General features: G+C 45.2%; 1 protein-coding gene across 1 annotated transcript in view; it reads right to left on the bottom strand.

Annotated features, from left to right (window-relative positions):
• The window catches only part of relt (RELT TNF receptor), a 90,224-nt gene extending 67,235 nt beyond the window's left edge, over window positions 1-22,989 (bottom strand). Inside the window, exons 1-2 of the mRNA XM_078222344.1 lie at window positions 22,892-22,989; window positions 8,856-8,918 (exon numbers count right to left, since the gene is read on the bottom strand). Coding sequence (XP_078078470.1) covers window positions 8,856-8,900 — 45 coding nt within the window. The 5' untranslated portion in view covers window positions 8,901-8,918; window positions 22,892-22,989. The remainder of the gene's footprint in view (window positions 1-8,855; window positions 8,919-22,891) is intronic.
• Window positions 22,990-23,560: the final 571 nt, after the last annotated feature.

The following is a 23,560-nucleotide window of genomic DNA, read 5'->3' as shown; positions in this document are numbered from 1 at the left end:
TAGCTTTCGGAGCGCTGCTCCCCAGCAGCGCTCCGAAAGCTTATGGTATTTGCTACCAAATAAACCTGTTGGACTTTAACCTGGTGTTGTTAGACTCCTTACTATCTTTAAATCAATCAGAGGTACAGAAACACTCTGCATCTCCTCACCTGTTCAATTCTCAGAATGAGAACCACGTCACTTGTTTTACCGAGTGACGCACAAAACCACACAGCAGATTAACCTATCCCTTCGAGGGAACTGCAGAGGGGCTGAATTTAATGTTCCCTGAATGCTGCAATTAAGCAGCACAAAGATTTTTGCTGCATCAATACTGAAATGAGAGTGACCTGTCGGTGTGAACTCGCCCAGTGTCCATCAGGGTGCACTGCTTTCACCTGATTCACTGCCATGGGTGACAACTTCAATTCCTACCTTCTTTGCAATTTTCATCCCCCCCTTTCCCCCCACCCCACCCTTTCCTCCTGATGGTGCTGCCACCTTCTGAAGTACAGCTCTTGGGGCAGTCCACTGAAGTCTATTTGATTTGATTTGATTTATTATTGTCACATGTATTAACATACAGTGAAAAGTATTGTTTCTTGCGCGCTATACAGACAAAGCATACCATTCATAGAGAAGGAAACGAGAGAGTGCAGTATGTAGTGTTACAGTCATAGCTAGGGTGTAGAGAAAGATCAACTTAATGCAAGGTAAGCCCATTCAAAAGTCTGATAGCAGCAGGGAAGAAGCTATTCTTGAGTCGGTTGGTACGTGACCTCAGACTTTTGTATCTTTTCCCCGATGGAAGAAGGTGGAAGAGAGAATGTCCGGGGTGCGTGGGGTCCTTAATTATGCTGGCTGCTTTGCCGAGGCAACGGGAAGTGTAGACAGAGTCAATAGATGGGAGGCTGGTTTGCGTGATGGATTGGGCTACATTCATGACCTTTTGTAGTTCCTTGCGGTCTTGGGCAGAGCAGGAGCCATACCAAGCTGTGATACAACCAGAAAGAATGCTTTCTGTGGTGAAGTCTACCAATGAGTATACTGGAATGGGGTGAGCAGAAAGTATGGAGGAGACTTTCCTGGGCCTGGAGCCAGACTAACTGACCTGAAGAATATGGCGAACCAAATGCACTCGTATGGCACGGTGGCACAGTGGTTAGCACTGCTGCCTCACAGAGCCAAGGACCTGGGTTCGATTCCTGGCCCAGGTCACTGTCTGTGTGGAGTTTACACGTTCTCCTTGTATTTGTGTGGGTTTCCTCCGGGTGCTCCGGTTTCCTCCCACAGTCCAAACGGCGTGCTGATTAGGTGCATTGGCCACGCTAAATTCTCCCTCAGTGTACCCGAACAGGTGCCGGAGTGTGGCAACTAGGGGATTTTAGTCAAGTAATAGGGGAGGCAGTGGTGTAGGAGTATTGTTACCAGACGAGTAATCCAGGGCAATGCTCGGGGGACTTGTGTTTGAATCCCACCCTGACAGATTGTGAAATTTGATTGAAATAAAAATCTGGAAATACAAAATCTAATGATGGCATGAAACCATTGCTGACTGATGGAAAAATCCATCTGGCTTGCTAATGTCCTTTAGGGAAGGAAATCTGCCGTCCTTACCTGGTCTGGCCTACATGTGACTCCAGAGCTACAGCGATGTGGTTGACTCTCAAATGTAATGGAGGGCAGTTAGGGATGGGCAATAAATGCTGGTCCAGCCAGAAATGAATAAAAACAAATTATGCCTGTGACCAGAGGGAGATGGATATTAGGAAGGTTGTGGTGATGGAGATTTGCGCGCTATTGAATTAGCAATAATCAAGCAATTCTCAATCCACACTAGAGTAATGTAGGCCGTGTAAACAGCGCTGTAGAAAATATATTAGGATGAATCACAGCAAGAGTTTGTATATTCCCAGCATATTGTACGGATGGATCCAAAATGTAAATGAGAATTAATCATAAAATAATTTGTATCCAAAACTTGTTTGGAAGAAAGCAGGAGGAGAAAGAACGGATCCTTTTGCTTCAGAATAAAAATACCAGATGAAGCATCCGGTACAAATGGGATAGCAGACAATGGACAGATCACCTGAGAACCGGACCATCCAGTATAAAAACCAGAGAGCTGACCCGAGTCTAGCAATTTTCCGAAAGCCAGGTAGGTTGGAACACGCTCGTTAAAATCTGGAGTGAAAATCGCGTAGGTTCAATTTTCAAACACAGCCTCCACCCTGTCTGTTTTTCTGATATTCATAGCATTGTAGAATCCCTACAGTGCAGAAGAGGCCATTCAGCCCATCGAGTCTGCACCGACTCTCCGACAGAGAGTATCTTACCCAGGGCCCTCTCCCCTATCCCTGTCACCCCACAAATATTTCCCATGGCTAATTCTATCTAACTTACACATCTTGGGCCACTAAGGGACAATTTAGCATGGCCAATCCATCTAACCTGCATAAAAGCAAATTATTGCGGATGCTGGAATCTGAAGCTAAAAGAGAAAATGCTGGAAAATCTCAGCAGGTCTGGCAGCATCTGCAGGGAGAGAAAAGAGCTGATGTTTCGAGTCCAGATGACCCTTTGTCAAAGCGTCTTTGACAAAGGGTCATCTGGACTCGAAACGTCAGCTCTTTTCTCTCCTTACAGATGCTGCCAGACCTGCTGAGATTCTCCACCTAACCTACACACCTTTGGAGTGTGGGAGGAAACTGGAGCACCCGGAGGAAACCCACACAGACACAGGGAGAACTTGCAAACTCCATACAGACGGTCACCCAAGGTCGGAACTGAACGCAGGTCCCTGGCGCTGTGAGGCAGCAGTGCTAACCACTGTGCCACCACTGTGCCATCCATGTGATCCCTTCCATCTGAGCACAGTTCCAGCAACCCTGCAAAACTCCACTCCTATCGTGACAACTGCTGTGGCTGCCACGTCATTAAGTTCAACGAAGCAGCCACAAGAGGATTATGATGGACCTTTGTGGTATAATCCCACTCCGACTCCTCCTGTTGTTATCCCATCGTCTGAATGTGGCTGCACAACGGGTGAATTTAATGCAATAAAAAAATGCATTGGATCAACCGCTCAGGAATTAACACCAGTTTTTCAGCAGAGGTTGCAACAATTTACTGTCTGCCTCTAGATTTTGATTTTAACAAGCAGCTCGCACGGTACTCCTGACCCGATAGCACTATGAAGTCTGCTAAAGTAGTGATTCATTTTCTAAATTAGGAGTCTCCTTTCACTGCTCCTAGACATAGCACCCAATCCACCACAGGGTGAAGTATCCTCTATCCACAGAAGCCTGAGCTGTGAGTGGGCCGTCGGCGGTGTCCGTGCAGCCCCAGTGATTTGTGCTGTTTGCTCATCTCCCAACAACAACTTGAATTTGCATAGCGCCTTCCAAGACAGCATTATCAAATCAAATTTGCCACAGCATGAGATGTTAGGAGAGGTGATGGAAAAGCTTGGTCAGACCGGTAGCTTTTAAGGAGTATCTTGAAGGAGGAGAGCACAGCAAGAGGTGGAGAGGTTTGGGGAGGGAATTCCAGAGAACACTCAAAAACATTGTCGCTAACGGTGAAGCAATTAAAATCAGGGATTTGCAAGAAGCCAGAGTTAGAGGAACCCGGGGATTGTGGACGGTTGGATGAGGTGAATCTGGTGAGCTGCTGCGATGACAATAATCTCTCCCTCAATGTCAACAAAACAAAGGAGATAGTCATCGACTTCAGGAAGTGTAGTGGAAGACATGCCCCTGTCTACATCAATGGGGACTGTGGTGAACCACTGTTGCTACATGTATGTGCCTGGACACACCCATGCTGCACCTGGCCCGAGACTCCTCCCTTTCCACCTGAGACCCCTCCCTTTCCACCCAGAGTGGGGTATAAAGGTGATGGTCCCTCCTCCTTGCCTCAGTCTAGACCAGGTCAGCTACAAGGGTGTGCTCCTGTTCTCTGTGAATAAAAGCCTATTAGTTTCCCTCACTCTCAGAAGTCTTCGCGTCGTAATTGATAGTGCATCAGGGACACAGTGGAAATGGTCGAGAGCTTCAAGGTTTTAGGTGTCCAAATCACCAACAACCTGTCCTGGTCCCTCCACGCGGACACTGTAATTAAGAAAGCCTACCAACGCCTCTACTTTCTCAAAAGACCAAGGAAATTTGGCATGTCCACTACAACTCTCACCAACGTCTACAGATGTGCCATAGAAAGCATTCTGTCTGATTGTATCACACATTGGTATGGCTCCTGCTCTGTCCAAGACCACAAGAAACTACGAGTGGCCGTCAATGAAGCCCAGTCCATCAACCAAACCAGCCTCCCATCCAGTGACTCTGTCTACACTTCCCACTGCCTTGGAAAAGCAGCCAGCATAATCAAGCACCCCACACATCCCGGACATACTCTCTTCCACCTTCTTCCGTCGGGAAAAAGATACAAAAGTCTGAGATCACTGACTCAAGAACAGCTTCTTCCTTGCGCTATGAGACTTTTGAATGGACTTACCTTGCACTAAATTGATCTTTCTCTACACCCTAGCTATGACTGTAATGTTACATTCTGCGCTCTCTCCTTTCCTTCTCTATGAACAGTATGTTTTTTCTGTATAGTATTCAAGAAACAATACTTTTCACTGTATACTAATACATGTGACAATAATAAATCAAATCAAGGCTACAGATGTTAAATCTCTCCATGACTTGCTTTCAAATATCATCACTTTACATTGATGAAGATCACTTTGCTATTAATTCTCCATATTGTCCTGACTCCAAGTTGAAGTCTGCTTTGCTAAAGCTCCATTGAAGCACAGCTCCCTTTCAGTTCACAAATCAGTCTTAACATTTTCTAGTTCTTTATACCTTCTCTTCTCTTTCTTTCATGCACGGAATACAATGAAAAGCTGTTTTTTGGGCAAAGTGATTCAGAATGAACAGAATGAATCCAGCTTGCTCATGAACAGGCTTTGATTTTTCAACTCAATCCATTTATATTCGACAAAAAAAATTTCTGCATTAAAAAAAAGAATCAGTCCTTCAGCAGATTTCATGGTACTAACAGGTCAGGAATGCTGCTTGTTAAGAAACTAATTCTAGGGAGCTGACAGAGACTTGTGGAATCCCTGTTGAAGAATTGGGGCTTATTAAGTGAGTGGTACTTGTTTATTGGACTGAATCCATCTTTTGTAAGGTAATATTCACATCATGGGATAACAGCAGAAGGGACGGGGAGTGTACAACATCAGCAGTTGAAAGGACTGGAGTGTATAACTCCAGTGTATATGGTTAGCACTGTTGCCTCACAGCGCCAGGGACCCGGGTCTGATTCCCGGCTTGGGGCACTGTCTGTGTGGAGTTTGTATGTTCTCCCCGTGTCTGCGTGAGTTTCCTCCGGGTGCTCCGATTTCCTCCCACATTCTGAAAGACTTGCTGGTTGACGTGCATTGACCGGAACAGGCGCCGGAGTGTGGCGACTAGGGGAATTTCACAGTAACTTCATCGCAGTGTTAATGTCAGCCTCACTTGTGACTAATAAATAAACTTTACTTTAAAACAAAACATCAGCAGTTGAAAGGACTGGAGTGTACAACATCAGAAGTTGAATGTGCGTTAACCAGTTGAAGGTGGCCCACTAGTATTTCTCTCACAGATGCTGACTGACCTGCTGTGCACTCTTCCAGCACTCAAGCTGCTTTTGACTCCCTAACACAATGGGCCCACTAAACAACAGAGTTAAAAGTGCGAGAGTATTAGGAAGTGGCAGCTCGAACATCTCCTTACACCAAAGCTTGTCGGGAATAATGATGCCACCAGAGACAGCACAATACACCGCACGAGCCTACTAAACATTAAATCATTCCGTGCAGCATTTTCACTCCACTCTGATTCTGCATACACTGCTGCTGCAAGAACAAATGGTGCAGAAAACAAAAAGAAATGTACAATAATTGGGAGTTTTGTTGAAAATAATGACACCAGAAATCATTTTCAGGAACCCATCCAGCCGCATGCATCAATGGGCTTCAAGTCTGCACACGCGGGAATTAAAATACACACCCAGCTTAAATACTGATCACGCTGATTTGATTTATTATTGTCACATGTATTGGGATGTTAGGAATGGGTTAACAGACCTTCCAATTAAGTCCTAATTTGATGTCAATTATTCAACGGACGTCACTGATATATAAAAGGGGCCACAGGTGGCACTGGGTGTTGGACCAAAGAAATAAAGGTAGTTTATGAAGAAGCAGAACTCGGGCCTCCTTTATTGAACTGCAACCGAGAATCTCAAACGTGGGATACAGTGAAAAGTATTGTTTCTTGCGCACTATACAGACAAAGCGTACCGTACATAGAGTACGCAGGGGAGAAGGAAAGGAGAGGGTGCAGAATTTAGTGTTACGGTCGCAGATAGGGTGAAGCGAAAGATCAGCTTAATATACGGTAGGTCCATTCAAAAGTCTGATGGCAGCAGGGAAGAAGCTGTTCTTGAGTCGGTTGGTACGTGATCTCAGACTTTTGCTGATCGATAGGGATTCCTTCACAGCAGTGGGAAAGTCAGGTTTGTAGTCAATGTCCATTACAGGACCAACATTGCAGTCTAGTGATAGTCCTGTAATAGACACTGACTACAAATCTGTAGAGAAAGGAGTGGATAACGGCCAAGTAAATGATTTAGTAAGCTGTCGCTCCCATGGTTTTTCAGAGACTGCCTGCTGCATGCGTGTTGCCAATAACAGTGCAGGGTGCCAGAAACATTGTACCAAATTTCTCATCACAAGAGGCCTCGCATTCTTCTGAAATTCATGTGGCCCATGACTCTAGCGGATTATTTAAAATGTCCCTCATTACTCATGATAGATAGCGCTGGCCCAGTTTAAGCATACAAATGTGTCGAACTTTATCCTGTTGATAATTTTAAGGAAGGGATTGTTGGGAATTTACAGCTTGTACACTTCGGGCTGGAGTTTGTCCCTCTAGTCTGGCACTTGGAACTGAAGTCCTCTTATTTTCAAAACACTTCAATGTCTTATGAAGCAGAACAGTGTTAATGGTGAAGAGAAAAGATTGCAAAACACAAATTAAAACTTTAACCATCCAGTTTTGGTTTGAATCAGAGCTGTTTCAGCAGAAACCCTGGACAAGTATCTGTTTGCTCATCCAAAACCCTGCTGCCTGCATCTTGCACAAATCCTATTCTCCTCTCTCCTCCATATTCACTGACCTACACTGGTTCCGAGTCAAAGTTCCTAGTCATATCCTGATGTTCAAATCTATCTATTAAGGGTGGTTAGCACTGCTGCCTCACAGTGCCAGGGACCCAGGTTCGATTCCAGCCTTGGGTGACTGTCTCTGTGGGGAGTTTGCATGTTCTCCCCGTGTCCGCGTGGGTTTCCTCCGGGTGCTCCGGTTTCCTCCCACACTCCAAAGATGTGCAGGTTAGGTGGATTGGTCATACTAAATTGCCCCTCAGAGTCAGGGGGATTAGCAGGGTAAATACGTGGGGTTGCAGGAATTGTTGTCGGTGCAGGCTTGATGGGCCGAATTGTTGTCGGTGCAGGCTTGATGGGCCGAATGGCCTCTTTCTGCAGTATAGGGATTCTATGATTGTCTCCCACTTCCCTATCTCCATAACCACCTCCAGCATGACAATTCCCCTGTCACCAACACGTGTGAGAACATAGCATTCCTCCAGTGCTGGCCTCTTGTGAATCCCAGAGTTCCTTTGCAGCACCATTGGCGACAGCGCTGTCAGCAGTCAACGTCTCTGGAATTTTGGTTCGAAGCCACGTGACCTCTCTCTCTCTCTCTCTCCATTAAGATGTTCTCTAAAGCCTACCTATTTGACCATGCTTTTGGTCCTAACCTCTATTTCTTTGCCTTGGTGTCAATTTTTGTCAAAGTGCCTTGACACATTTTACGATACTTAAGGTCTGGTCCAAAACATTTCCTTCCTACCTTTCTTGCCTCTTCTGTTTTAAAACTTATGATTTCTTCAAAAACATACCCCAACTCTTACTGCACCCAAGTAAATGGGACTTTTCCAGCAAAGATAGGTGTTTGAGCAGAGGATGTATTATCTGATTTGATTTGATTTATTATTGTCACATGTATTCACATACAGTGAAAAGTATTGTTTCTTGCGCACTATGCAGACAAAGCATACCGTTCATAGAGAAGGAAACGAGAGAGTGCAGAATGCAGTGTTACAGTTATAGCTAGGGTGTAGGGAAAGATCAACTTAGTGCGAGGTAGGTCCAATCAAAAGTCTGACAGCAGCAGGGAAGAAGCTGTTCTTGAGTCGGTTGGTACGTGACCTCAGACTTTTGTATCATTTTCCCGACGGAAGAAGGTGGAAGAGAGAATGTCCGGGGTGTGTTGGGTCCTTAATTATACTGGCTGCTTTGCCGAGGCAGCGGGAAGTGTAGACAGATTCAATGGATGGGAGGCTGGTTTGCGTGATGGATTGGGCTACATTCACGACCTTTTGTAGTTCCTTGCGGTCTTGGGCAGAGCAGGAGCCACACCAAACTGTGATACAACTAGAAAGAATGCTTTCTATGGTGCATCTGTAAAAGTTGGTGATAGTCAAAGCTGACATACCAAATTTCCTTTGTCTTCTGAGAAAGTTGGTGGGCTTTTTTAACTATAGTGTCGGCATGGGGGGGCCAGGACAGGTTGTTGGTGATCTGGACACCCAAAAGCTTGAAGCTCTCGACCCCTTCTACTTCGTTCCCATTGATGTAGAACTATAATTTATATAGAGCGGACTCCATGGCTCACTTCAGGTCACTGTCATGTACTCCTTTCATAGTTGCCCACCAGTGCATCTAAAACAAACAATCATCTGGGAAAGATGGTACTCACGGTGACATAGTAGAACAATGAGCAATAAAGAGGGTTCCTTTTCATCTTCAATGTGCACCAGCCCTGATGAGAAAAAGAAAGGCACAATGAAAGATCAGAATCCGACAGTTAGCACCCACTTCAGCACGAATTGTGCACAGACCAATCTCGGGTACAAACCTGGGCGAGCCTTTATCTGGTGAAACAGTAGGTATGTTGTTCACTGGCAAGACTTAATGTGTCTTCAATCTCAGTTTAAGAAGGGTGTGAGGTTGATTTAAATATTCATTATATGTTTTACATGTCATTAACAAGCCCCGGACGCGATCGTCTGGACTCACTTACCTTAGTCCCCTCGCCAGTCAAGGTCCTCACCGGCAAGGATCACAGATGGTCCCTACCAATGGACCAGACATGATGGCCTTACCAGGGGGGGAAATCGGAGGTCATTGAAGCCCTCCAGGTGGTGAGGGGCAGGGTTGAGCAGTGCCTATGGCGGTGGGGGGGGGGGGGGGGGGGGGGGCGGCTGTGCAGTGGTGCCCCTAAAGCTCAGCAGCAAGCTTCTCAGGTGAGCTGAGACTCCACCCACTCCCCCTACTGGCGGGACTCACATTATGGCCTCTGTATTGCACAGAATGCTGTAAATTCACATAACTTTGCTCACTGAGAAAACCAGCCAGAAAACCTACCATTTTCTCACCCATTCTACACTTAGAATTTTTTTGAGAAAATTGCACCCATTGTGTTGGTGTATGGGGGGAATAACAGGCATTTCTGTTTCTCCCCCTCTTCCTTTTCTGACTGTTTTTCCTCGCCTCCACTAACTCCTTGCTCTGACTTACACAATAAAAAACAAAGATGCCTGTCGAGCGAGCGATGAGGAGTGGACCCTGCTTCTCATGCACTCAGGGTGAGCGACTCCCTCCAGGAGAAAGGAGATGTTAGAGCATTTTCTCCTTTAAATATTACACACTGCAGCAAGCGATTAGTTTATGAACAATTCATTCAGAACATCAGAAGAACTCCTGGCTTTTCTTCAAATCATTCCGCAGGGCTGTTTACATTTGGCACCTCATTTTAACATACTGTGTGAACGATAGCACCTCTGGTAGTACAGCACTTCCGCAGTGCAATGTCAGTGCTGGCATTGAAAATTTAATTGAGTAACAATGATGCAGGTATAATGAATCCGAGTCAATTAGCGAGTATAAAATGATTGAATGTGATGATTATCCATAATTTTCTGTCAAAGTAATGCCAAGACTAATGATGCTTGCAATGACTTAAATGTGCAAATGCTGAACCATCTTCAGATGAGGCAGATACATGATTGAAAGTGGAAATCCAAAAGTTGCTGTCACAATGTTAAAGACAGGGCAGCACAACTCATTGCCAGGTACACCGCTGAAATGCATGAAGCAACATGAAGTTACTGTACATGTAATGTGAATCCCGCCAGTAGGGGGAGTGGGTGGAGTCTCAGCTCACCTGAGAAGCTTGCTGCTGAGCTTTAGGGGCACCATTGCGCAGCTCCCCCCCCGCCCCCCCCCCCCCCCCCCCTCCCCATAGTACAGTCACCTGGCCACTGGATCACTCTGGGTGTTGTTGGAAAATAGTGATAGTTTTAACTATGTTGTATTTGTGGGTATTAGGAATTTTCTTCTTTGGTGATCTCTCGCCAACGGGTACGATTATCCACCCAAGAAACACCAGGTTGGCAGTGCCAGGGTGCGGGGCGATGATGGGGAGGGAGATTGCTGGTGATAATCGATGGCGAGGGGATGGGGAGATTGTCCCGATGTCCATTGGAGGGCGGAGGGGGGCGGGGGGGGGGGGGGGCACTCTCTTAACTTCGAGATCGGGACACCCTTTTTAAAGAATGATGGCGCAAAACACGCCCCCCTGCTTTTTTTTTGACAAAGTGTTGGAAAATCTGGAGAGAAAACCTCGCAACACGTTGGTTTTCCGTTCTAGACGTGACACTTGTGCCATTTTTCGGGAAAATTCCACCCTTGGTTGCAGAGTGTGATATTTCTGACCACGAGTTGCCTTTTGGCTTACTGGATTGTGCACTTACTGTGAATATTAGAGTAGAAGATGAAATTAGTAACTTGTGTTATCCTTATGAACCTGCATATATCTGTAAGGGTACAGTTGTGGATGGAGGAGCGGTGTAATATAATTCATCTTTTCTTGCTTAATAAATATCTTCATTCTTTTGTTAAAAGTTTATCAGTGGGCTGATTCTGTTCAGTAGCCACTCTCCACAATTCTAAACAAAATAATATAGTTAGGAAGTATCAGGCCCAATTCCAGCTTAGGATCTGAATTGTCCGATAGTGACACCAGCTAGGATACCTCCACTACAAGGACACCTGCAAACAAGTGGGGCAGCAGTGGCGTAGTGATTTTGTTGCTGGGACAGGGCCCCAGGGCAATGTTCTGAGGACCCACGTTCAAATCCCACCACGGCAGATGGTAAAATTTGAATTCAATAAATGTATAATGATGACCACATTGTCAATTGCCATAAAAACTCACCTGCTTCACTAATGTCCTTTAGAGGAGGAAATCTGGCCTACATGTGACTCCAGAGCCACAGCAATGCGGTTGACAATGGGACAGGCAATAAATGCTGGCCCAGCCAGAGACACCCACATCCCCATGAACGAATAAAGAAAGAACAAGGTACGAAGATGGCAGATATCGATGCTAATAATTGGGAGACAAAAACTGATGGTGCTGACTGTTTGGAAGGGCATTGGAAAAGGAGAGCAGAAATGAAAGGTCCAGCTGGCCAAGAAAGGCCAGTAAATCGTGCGCCTTCTCAGCCCACTGTTTTCCTCTGTAGCAAGTGTGGTAGCAGAGACTGCCATGCCAGAGTGGGGCTCCTAACCCACACCAGCTGATGCTTAACACAAGAGTTGGCCGCTACAGTGCAAATCATCACCTTGTGAGAGGTAAGGCTGCCATTATGGCAGATACGATTCAACTCATCATAGTAATTTAGAGCTGCCCAGAAGTGACACAACGAGGCTGTTTAATAAAGGTTTTGCTTGTTACACGGTGGCACAGCGGTTAGCACTGCTGTCTCACAGCGCCGGGGACCCAGATTCGATTCCCGGTTTGGGTCACTGTCTGTGCGGAGTCTAAACATTCTTCCCGTGCCTGCGTGGGTTTCCTCCAGATGCTCCGGTTTCCTCCCACAGTCCGAAAGACATGCTGGTTAGGTGCATTGGCCATGCTAAATTCTCCCTCAGTGTACCCGAACAGGCGCTGGAGTGTGGCGACTAGGGGAATTTCACAGTAACTTCATTGCAGTGTTAATGTAAGCCTACTTGTGACAGTAATAAATAAACTTTTTCAAAACTTTAAAACGTGAAATTTAAAATTGAAGAAAGAAGTATTTTCCTTATCCCTTCTGTCCCTTAATCCAATCTCTGTATTTGAGTTGGCATTGAATTCAGCCACTCAGATTTGCACTTGCCATCGCAATTTTTCTCCCATTAATTTCATAATCTTTCAATTGGATTGGTTAAGGAGACACACAGTACCTTGCTGTTCACTCCCAGTTAACCAGCTTCCCTCACAGTGACATTAACCACTTACACTTCCAACAACATGTGATGTAAAGGCAATATTAAAATGGCACGGCTAAGTCCAACTAATGACCAACGTGGCTCAATCCACTTCTGCACCAAATTAAAGTTTATTTATTAGTCACAAGTAGGCTTACATTCATATTGTAATGAAGTAATTGGGAAAATCCCATAGTTGCCACACTCCGGCGCCTGTTCGGATACACGGAGGGAAAATTTAGCATGGCCAGTACACCTAACCTGCACATCTTTGGAGTGTGGGAGGAAACCGGAGCACCCGGAGGAAACCCACGCAGACACGGGGGAGTACGTGCAAACTCCACACTGACAGTAACCCAAGCCTGGAATCGAACGCGGGTCCCTGGTGCTGTGAGGCAGCAGTGCTAACCACCGTGCCACCCTATTATAGCTCATTACATTTGAGAGGAAGAAAGAAGAATCATAAACCAAGGTTTTCAATTGAAGCCAGGCAAACCTCCACAGGATGAGAGATAAACTAGGTAAACTGGGCTGAACTGTTAATGGATAACTCAAAGGAGTGTCTGGTACCATACGATACCGGTACAAAATATAAATGTTCCACTTTGGTACTTAAGCAAATCACACACAAAGAATGAGGCAAGAGACAGTCTCAAGCTAAAAGAAAAGATTTATAAAACTACAAAGTTGTAAAAATCCAACAGACTGGTAAAGCTACATAAGATACAAAGAAGTGCCAAAAAAGAATATGCAACTCAATTTGCATGGGTCTCAAAACTAAAAGGTTTCTGTATGTTATATATGAAGGATGAAAAGGTTGCCACATGGTGGGTTCTTTAGCCAGTTAGTCAAGATTTATTAGAAGGGTGTTCTTTGTTTACAGTCCAGGATGGAAGAGAGAGAAAAGCACATCAATGTCTCTGATGATGTCACTACAAGTCATGTGACTACCAAACAGTGATACATGGAGGCCATTCGGCCCATCGAGTCTGCACCGACAACAATCCCACCCAAGCCCCGTCCCTGTAACCCCACGTATTTACTCTGCTAATCTCCCTGACACTAAGGGGCAATTTAGCATGGCTCATCAACCTAACCCACACATCTTTGGACTGTGGGAGGAAACCGGAGCACCCGGAGGAAACCCACACAGACACGGGGAGAACGTGCAAACTCCACACAGACAGTGACCCGAATTGAACCCAGGTCCCTGGCATTGTGAGGCAGCAGTGCTAACCACTGTGCCACTGTACAGCCCTGTGAACAGGAACCAGGATTGTATTAGCACCAGTAATTGCATTTGGCCAGTATGGGGAAATCTCAGAGACCCGGCGGTTAACATCCCTGGGGATTGAAAGTAACTGGTGAAGAAATTGCCGATCCGAAGCTCCTACATTCAGGAATTGGATGAGAAAGTTGTCACTCCACTTCGTAAAGAAGTCGGGGAGAGAGAAACCAGGTGACTGCAGACCCATCAGTTTAACAATGGTTGTGAAGGAGTTACTGACATCTGTTATCAGGGACAGAGCGAGGCTTGTTACAACATTAACTTCTTGTTGTTGAAGCAGAATCCATTCATTCTTTTAAAAGATAGCTGCTTCAAAAAGGCAATATTGACCAAGTGGATTAGGTAGGTGGAGTAAAACTTCAGAACATACTTGTTGAGTCAATACCCTGTTCCTAAATTGTAGCATTCTATTGTTCTAAGATTCATTGAGTAGTGAGAAGAAAATAAACTAGTTTATGCGAGAAACGCTAATGATATTTCTCCTTGCTAATATTTTATTGCAGTGGTATGAATAGGTTGAAAGATGATTTCCAAAGTACATTAGTCCCACACTGATCAGCACAAGGTATGGGGTTCGGTTTTATCTAACCGGCATCAGCTGCAATCCAACCTTTGGTTTGCCATCATGTACTGGGGATGCGATGGCCTCGTGGTATTATCTCTAGACTATTAATCCAGAAACTGAGCTAATGTTCTGGGGTTCGAGTTCGAATCCTGCCACAGCACAACAGGAATTTGAATTCAATAAAAATATCTGGAATTAATCCACTGGTGGCCATGAAACCATTGTCAATTGTCGGAAAATCCCAATTCTGTTAGGATTGTATTCATTGGAGTTTAGAAGAGTGAGAGGGGATCTTATAGAAACTTATAAAATTTTAACAGGAGTAGATTCAGAAAGAAATGTTCCCAATGGTGGGGGAGTCCAGAACTGGGGGTCATAATTTTAGGACAAGGAGGACTGAGGTGAGGAGAAATTTCTTCACCCAGAGGGTGGTGAATGTGTGGAATTCACTACCACAGAAAGTAGCTAAGACCAAAACGTTGTGAGATTTCAAGAAGAACTTAGCTATAACTCTTGGGGCTAAAGGGATATGGGGGGAAGGCAAGATCAGGATATTAATTTTGATGATCAGCCATGATCAAAATGAATGGCAGAGCAGGTTCAGAGGGCCGAATGGCCTACTCCTGCTTCTAGTTTCTATAAAATCTCCCATCCTTACCTGGTCTGGCCTACATGTGACTCCAGAGCCACAGCAAGGTGATTCTCAACTACCCTCTGAAATGGCCCAGCAGTTCAAGGGCAACTGGGGATGGGCAATAAATCCTGGCCAGCCAGAGACACCTATGTCCCACGAATGAATAAAAAAAATCTCAGGATGACTCATCCAGTGCATGACATTACACTACTCCAGTACTGTGCATTCTAAAAGAGAACCGGGCATTAATTGTTCTAATTTTTCTTTCATGCAAAGCCAATGTAATTAGCCTGATTTGCAAAATCTGCTTTGAATATGGCAAACCTCCCAACAATGGGGATAGCCAGACAATGGACAGAAGGGATACTGCCTGATATGAGAAAATACATATGCAAAAATATATTTGAAAACTGGCACTTTTTAAATCAAGTATGTAACACTCTGAATACAGTGAGAGCGAGCTGTTGAGGGATCAAGAACAAGGGGCCACGAATGTAAGATACTTCGATCAGTGCGCAAGAGAAACATATTTCTATGTAAAGTTGTAAGGCTGTGGAATTCACCACCATAGTTAGTGGATTACGTCAACACACAAAATTAGCTATCTGGTTACGTGAAAAGGGATTGAATAGATACGGAAGCAGGGTGATTAAACACGATCAGGACTATTTGCTCACAGTGGTAAATGCTGACACAGACTGGCTGGACCAAAGGCCTGATTCAATACTGTCAACACTAAAGTTAAAGTTTATTTATTAGTCACAAGTAAGGCTTACATTAACACTGCAATGAAGCTACTGTGAAATTCCCCTAGTCGCCACAGTCCAGTGCCTGTTCTGGTCAATGCACCCTAACCAGCATGTCTTTCAGGCTGTGGGAGGAAACCGGAGCACCCGGAGGAAACCCACGCAGATACGGGAAGAACATGCAAACTCCACACAGTGACCCAAGCCAGGAATCGAACCCGGATCCCTGGTGCTGTGAGGCAGCAGTGCTAACCACTGTGCCACCGTGCCACTACTTCTATACAAAATGACTGCGTCAATTCCTTTAGGAATATGGCAATTTTTTTTAATGAACTGGCCAGTTTAAAAGCTCCTCCCTTTAGGTCACCAGTGGACAACAAAGGACCAAAGTTGCTTGATTTGTCAGTACATAAGATGAATAGAAACCGGGGGTACATGATGGCCTAGTGGTCATCACATGATGGCCAAGTGCCGTGGGGTGGCACGGCAGCACAGTGGTTAACACTGCTCCCTCACAGCGCCAGGGACCGGGGTTCAATTCCCGGCTTGGGTCACTGTCTGTGTGGAGTTTGCACGTTCTCCCCGTGTCTGTGTGGGTTTCCTCCGGGTGCTCCGGTTTCCTCCCACAGTCTGAAAGACGTGCTGGTTAGGTGCATTGACCCGAACAGGCGCTGAACTCTGGCGACTAGGGGAATGTCACAGTAAGTTCATTGCAGTGTTAATGTAAGCCTTACTTGTGACTAATAAATAAACTTTACTTTATTATCACTAGATTATTAATCCAGAAACTCAGCTCATGTTCTGGGGACTTGGGTTTAAATCCTGCCACGGCAGACAGTGCAATTTGAATTCAATACAAAAAATATTTGGAATTAAGAATCTACTGATGACCATGAAACCATTGTCGATTGTCGGAGGAACCCAACTTGTTCACTAATGTCCTTTAGAAAAGGAAATCTACCTCCCTTAACTGGTCTGGCCTACATGCAACTCCAGAGCCAATGTGGTTGACTCTCAACTGCCCTTGGGCAACTAGAGATGGGCAATAAATGCTGATGATGTGGAGATGCCGGCGTTGGACTGGGGTAAACACAGTAAGAGTTTTAACAACATCAGGTTAAAGTCCAACAGGTTTTGCTACCAAATAAACCTGTTGGACTTTAACCTGGTGTTGTTAAAACTCTTACAATAAATGTTGGCCAGCCAGCGACGCCTTTGTCCCACAAATGAATAAAAGCAAATTCATATAATAAGCAGATACACACCATTAGCAATTCCTAGGCATAAACACTGTACCTACTCATAAAAGTCAAAAATGTTTGAGAGCAGTTGGTTAAGGCCAAAACACGGATGTTGGCCAGAATTCTCTGGTACCCCGTGCCCCGCCACTGCTACCGGCGAGAATGGAGAAATTGCCATTCACAGCAGCGGGACTGGAGAATCCTGGCCGCAGGTGAGGTTGGAAAATCTGACCCAATGTTTTCGGCGGGTTGACACGCATGCTCAACTTGTGTGCAAGTGACATGCATGAAAGACCGTCACAGTGGAATAAGGTAAAAACCAACAACACCAAAAAATTAATATACATTCTCTCTCATTTATTTATTTTGTGACCTATTAATTATCTGATGTCTGTTCAGTTATGAAATTCTGAACGGCATGCATTCTATTAGTATTTATACACATAAAATAAAATCTTTAACATATCCAGAATTATATATATTTTGGTTCTGAAATCTTTGGGCATAGATCCTTGAAAGACTAAAGTCGACTTTTAAATGAGGTATATGGAAAATTCTGGGTTTTTAGTCCAAGGATCATGGGGTGGACCTGTACACGAGATTGACTTTTACATAAGTACACATGGTAAGCAAGCGTACCATCACTCATGAATACGGAATGCTACCATTATGTATCTTTGACCTAATTTTGATTCACAGCTCCTCATCCTGAAAAGGACAGAACCTGGAAATAGATGTCACACTTTTGCTGCTTCTTTATTTCAGTTATCACAAATTATGTAGGTCACTGCGACAATGCGCTTATATAAAACTTATTATTGTGCTATCAAGAAGTGTTATTAAGAGGGCTAGTTAGTTTTGTATTACTATTTCCATCTAATGGTCGGCACAGTGGTACAATGGTGCCTCGCAGCGCCAGGGACCCGGGTTTGATTCCCAGTTGAGTCACTGTTTGTGCAGAGTTTGCACGTTCTCTCCGTGTCTGCGTGGGTTTCCTCTGGGTGCTCCAGTTCCTCCCACAGTCCAAAGACGTGCTGGTTAGGTGCATTGGTCATGCTAAATTCGCCCTCAGTGTACCCGAACAGGCACCAGAGTGTGGCAACCAGGGATTTTCACAGTAAGTTCATTGCAGTGTTAATGTAAGCCTACTTGTGACACTAATAAACAAACTTTAAACTTTAATGGTTTATTCTCACTTCTACATATATTTAGCTTCTTAAATTAATAGCTTCGTCTACCGTTAGAATCTGCCAGTGTTGTGACTTTCTTCTGATTCAGAGACAGGAATAGGGTAGCATCATGTACTATTTTGGATGCATTCCGCAATGGCTCATTATTCTCCCTGCTAAGAGCAAGCTTCAGTTGATTGGAAGCATGGTCTCGTCTGCAGAAGCTAACTTTCACAGAGGACATGAATAAAGAGGAAATGCTGGGGACACTCAGCAGGTCAGACAGAGAGAGAAAAACTGAGTTAATCTTTCATCATCCAAGTCCATCAAGCTGAGACATTAACTCTGTCTCACTTTCTCTGCAGACGCTTCCAGAAGCTTTATTCAGAATTCTCTCTGGTTTTATTTCAGATTTCCAGTCTCCACAGTTTGCACAAATAAAGAATATTGAACATGACCCAAATTGTAACTTGGGATGAAAGCAATGTGCATCCCCAGGTATCTTTGGTACAATTTGTGTCCCCCCCACTCCTAAAGAGATTATATAAATTCAGCTTCTGCTCCCCTGGACATACAGGCAGGGATTTTGCTATGGTGATGATGACAAACCGGTTAACATGCGCCATCATTCCTCCACTGAAACTGACTGCAACGTCCAGGGGGCAACTTCCAGTTCTGCCACTGTCAATGGGGTTGGCAGTTGTTTGCACCCTCCGTCACTGGGGAATCCATGGCGGGATGTGTGGGGTTGGGGGGGGGGGGGGGCACCATCGGCAGAACCAGAAGATCCCACCGGCAGGAACAGTTGGAAAATCCCAAAATCCCACCTCAGGAATCATAGAATCCCTACAGTGCAGAAGGAGGCCATTCAGCCCATTGAGTGTGCACCGACCACAATCCTACCCAGGCCCTATCCCCATAATCCCATGCATTTACCCTAGCTAGTCCCCCTGACACTAAGGGGCAATTTAGCATGGCCCATCCACCTAACCCGCACATCTTTGGACTCCACACATTTGCAGAATAATGCAGGAATCCAGAAGCTTTTATCAATGATGCCCCATGCTCCTCCACAGGATGCGCTGTTGGGGCACCACTACTCCCTCCCTCCCCCTACTACTCCGCCCCCCCCCCCCCCCCCCCCCGCTCTCCCCCCCCACACACACATACCGAACAGACACCTTAAAGCTGAGCTTATCCGGCATTTTCTGTTTTAATTACGGATTTCCAGCCTCCGCAGTATTTTTGCTTTTATCCATGGCGAGAAGGGGTCCAGACAATGGAAAAAGGATATTCTGAGTCAGGACATGCACTGCAACTTCCCTTCTGTCTGTGGAGATGCCGGCGTTGGACTGGGGTGAGTTTTAACAACACCAGGTTAAAGTCCAACAGGTTTATTTGGTAGCAAATACCATAAGCTTTCGGAGCACTGCTCCTTCGTCAGATGGAGTAGAAATGTGCTGACTATAGACAGGGTTAAAAATTAGGTTCACTATGAAAAACCAATGCAATAAGCCAGAATTACAAACACGGTGCTTGATCAGCTGTCCTGAGGAGGTACCAAGCCCTTCAATTCAAACACAAGCAACGTGTGGGTTCTATATTCCTGGGTTTCTGAAGCACATTTCTTCAAAGTATTTTTGAGTTGGTCTTCTATAAATTGGATAGTTGCTCTGAGACCGTTAGAGAGAGAGCTGGATAATTCAGGGACTCCAAGCCGCCATGTAAAAGTTAATTACTCAGGGACTTGGTGTCTGATCCAGTTGATACTAGTTAAGGAAAGGCTGGTAAGGTTAGTCAGCCCTAGTGACTGGTGTAAATCTGGTGTGACAAATTGTTTCTGTTTATTTAACCATGCATCGATTATGCCTAGCATGGGCGGCACAGTGGTTAGCATTGCTGCTTCACAGCACCAAGGACCCGGGTTCAATTCCCGGCTTGGGTCACTGTGCGGAGTTTGCACATTCTCCCCGTGTCTGTGTGGGTTTCCTCGGTTGCTCCGGTTTCCCCCCACATTTTGCAAGACGTGCTGGTTAGGGTGCATTGTAGCCCGAACAGGCGCCAGACTGTGGCGACCAGGGGAATTTCACAGTAACTTTCATTGCAGTGTTAATGTAAGCCTTACTTGTGACTAATAAATAAACTTTAACTTTATAGTATGAACCATGAATTAGTGAAGGGTTTATTCTCGTATATTAAGTTCGATGAGATGTGAGGGCAATGGGCAGCTGAAACAGAGTGTTTTCTGTTAATCACGGACCTGATATTGAGCTTGTAAAAAGTGCACTCCAGCTAAACAGAGAGTACAGCACACCTGGGAGGGAGGAGTCAGACAGCAAGCCCTGGGGTGGCAAAACCAAACAGACTGGAGTGATTCTCAATCTCACCAACACTTGATTTGATTTGACTGTATTGGGATACAGTGAAAGTGTGTTTCTTGCGCGCTGTACAGATAAAGCATACCATTCATAGAGTACATAGGGGAGGAGAGGGTGCAGAATATAGTGTTACAGTCATAGAAGGATCAGCTTAATATAAGGTAGGCCCATTCAAACATCTGATGGCAGCTGTTCTTGAGTCAGTTGCTGGGTAACCTCAGAGTTCTGTATCTTTTCCCCGACGGAGTATGCTTGCTGCCTGAAATGTCTATTTCCGTGTCACATAAATCATTCAGAGGGCAGTGACAGCTTTGTTCCACTCCAGCTAACACCAGCTATAAAAAGTTTTAGCAGCGTACTTCCTCTCATGTTGTAATCAAACACTGCGCTGAATTCCATCGCTCCGTGCAACCTGCTACTTAACAGTGTTTGAATGGAACACAGACTGTATAAATACCACCCCCCCTTTACCCCTCCAGAATTGGTGGTTAATTTCCCCTGTTGTTTTTCAAGGACATACATAGTTTTTGAGTTATTTGTTTTCCTGGGAAGAACGAAACACTTCCCTGAAATGAAGTAGCAACAGCGCTCTGCTGTTGGCTACATCCCAGCATCTGCTTCACTAGAAGTTACTTAGAAAGAATCATAGAATCATACAGTGCAGAAGGAGGCCATTCGACCCATCGAGTCTGCACTGACAACAATCCCACCCAGACTCCGTCACCCTACATATCCCTCTATGCATCCTGGGATACGAAGGGGCAATTTTAGCATGGCCAATCTACCTAACCCACAGATCTTTGGACTGTGGGAGGAAACCAGAGCACCCGGAGGAAACCCACGCAGAAACAGGGAGAACGTGCAAACTCCGCACAAATAGTGACCCAAGCCGGGAATTGAACCCAGGTCCTTGGTGCTGTGAGGCAGCGGTGCTAACCACTGTGCCACCCCATTCAACCACTGCCAAACTTCCTGCCACTCTGTCAGAACTGATCATCACATTAACCAACCTGCTACATTTAATTTCTTTGCATGAGACATGATAAGTCATAATTTGTATTTCCCTTGCTGGTTTAGAATAAGGCGAACTGAGTCCTCTGTAAAAGCAGCTTATTCATTTGCTATCCTTATTTTTACCCCTCACAGGAAGTATAGCCTGGTGTTTCCCACTCAACAGATGTGCCCAGACTCATGTATGAGCAAATTCTGCATTTCCTGTACTCAATACAAAAAAACAGTAAAGCACTGGGGAAATGAGGACTCTGAAATAAAAACAGAAATTGCTGGAGATACTCAGCGGCTGGGGTAATCTCGCAATATGTCCTGATGAAAAGTCCCAGAGCTGACCTGAACCAAGTATCACTCAGTACAGACGCTGTCAAATCAGCATTCTCAACATTTTCCGATTAAACATTAGGAACACAGTCTCCGCCCCGCTGAAACTCAAAATGTTTTGTGCAAACATGCCTTGGTGCTTTGTAGGACAGCAAGTTTCAGGTTAATCTTGGTTTGTTAACAGTCACTCCTCGCTAAGTACCAGAAACAGAATCGTATTGAATTGGAGTTAAATCTGCAGCTGGGAGATATTTTATACAGGGACCGATCAAAGCCCCTGCCCCCATTCCGAGTCAGAGTGGGATCTTTATAAAGACACAAACTCGCTCGACGTTTCCGAAGCCGGGCGCTGCCTTTCTAACTCTCCCATCGAAGGACGGAGAGTTGGGGATCAATGCGAGAGGAGAGCCCCCGGACACACCACTTCCCACTGGCTCACTGCTGTAACTCTCACTGGGGATCACTGAAGGCTGGCTGACCCCACAGTCTGCCCCCCAACTCCCCCACCAACACCCTCCCCATCTGCTCAATTCACTCCCATCAGAATTAAAATCATACTCCCTACAATCATCTCAATTCACTACAATCACCATTAAAATCATACCCTTACAATCATCTCAATTCACTACTCACCATTAAAATCATACACCCTACAATCATCTCAATTCACTACAATCACCATCAAAATCATACCCCTAACAATCATCTCACTTAACTACAAACACCATTAAAATCATACCCCCTACAATCATCTCAATTCACTACACTCACCATTAAAATCATACCCCCTACAATCATCTCAATTCACTACACTCACCATTAAAATCATACCCCTAACAATCATCTCAATTCACAACAATCACCATTAAAATCATACCCCTATAATCATCTCAATTCACCACAATCAGTTAAAATCAAATCCCCTACAATCATCTCAATTCACTCCCATCACAGTTAAAATCATAGCCTCTAAAATCTGCTCAATTCACTCCCATCAGAATTAAAATTACATTCTGCCCATCTCCAAACATGACCTGGATCACTTAGATCCATTCATTCATTCATTCATTCACAGGACATGTCAGTGTAACAATATAAAAGTATTGCTTTAAAGCACACTCACCTGTGGACTAGGTGTGTATTTGTTGAGAGCTGTTGTTAGGAGCTGTAGTAGTTTGCCTCTCACTCTCTGTGTGCTCAGAGACTGACACTGCTCCCAGCCACTGCTCCAACTCTGACTTTGAAAGGGCTCCTTCCGAGAAAGGTTGATGAAGTCTCCCTGACGTCAGACCCCACCCCCAGCCCCGCCCCTTTCTCCAATCGCTTGCGTCATGGCGCATGGCCCCGCCTCCAGGCTGGGTGGGCGTTCCCCAGCCTGTCAATCACAGCCCAGCAGCCTTGTTTTGGCACCAAGCCCCTGACTCACTGCCTATTAAGGTTTTTAATCCTTATCTGTGCTGCAATGTGTGCTTTGCTGCGGCTGGAAATGTGTTCGAAGCTTTCAAAACGAGAGTTGCATTTAAAAATACCTTTGCAAACCCTCAATTACTCTGGTGCGTGAAGCTTATTTATTATTTATTAGTGCCACAAATAGGCTTACATCAACACTGCGATGAAGTTACTGTGAAAATCCCCTAGTGGCCACACTCCGGTGCCTGTTTGGGTACACTGAGGGAGAATTTAGCAAGGCCACGCAGACATGGGGAGTACGTGCAGACTCAGGGACGGTGGTGATGGTGGCACAGTGGTAATGTCATTGGACTAGTATTCCTGAGGTGCAGGCTGATGCTGG

The sequence above is a fragment of the Mustelus asterias genome, chromosome 10, assembly GCF_964213995.1.
Source record: "Mustelus asterias chromosome 10, sMusAst1.hap1.1, whole genome shotgun sequence".
In the NCBI taxonomy this organism is placed as follows: Eukaryota; Metazoa; Chordata; class Chondrichthyes; order Carcharhiniformes; family Triakidae; genus Mustelus; species Mustelus asterias.
This window is presented reverse-complemented; position numbering and strand designations above follow the sequence as displayed.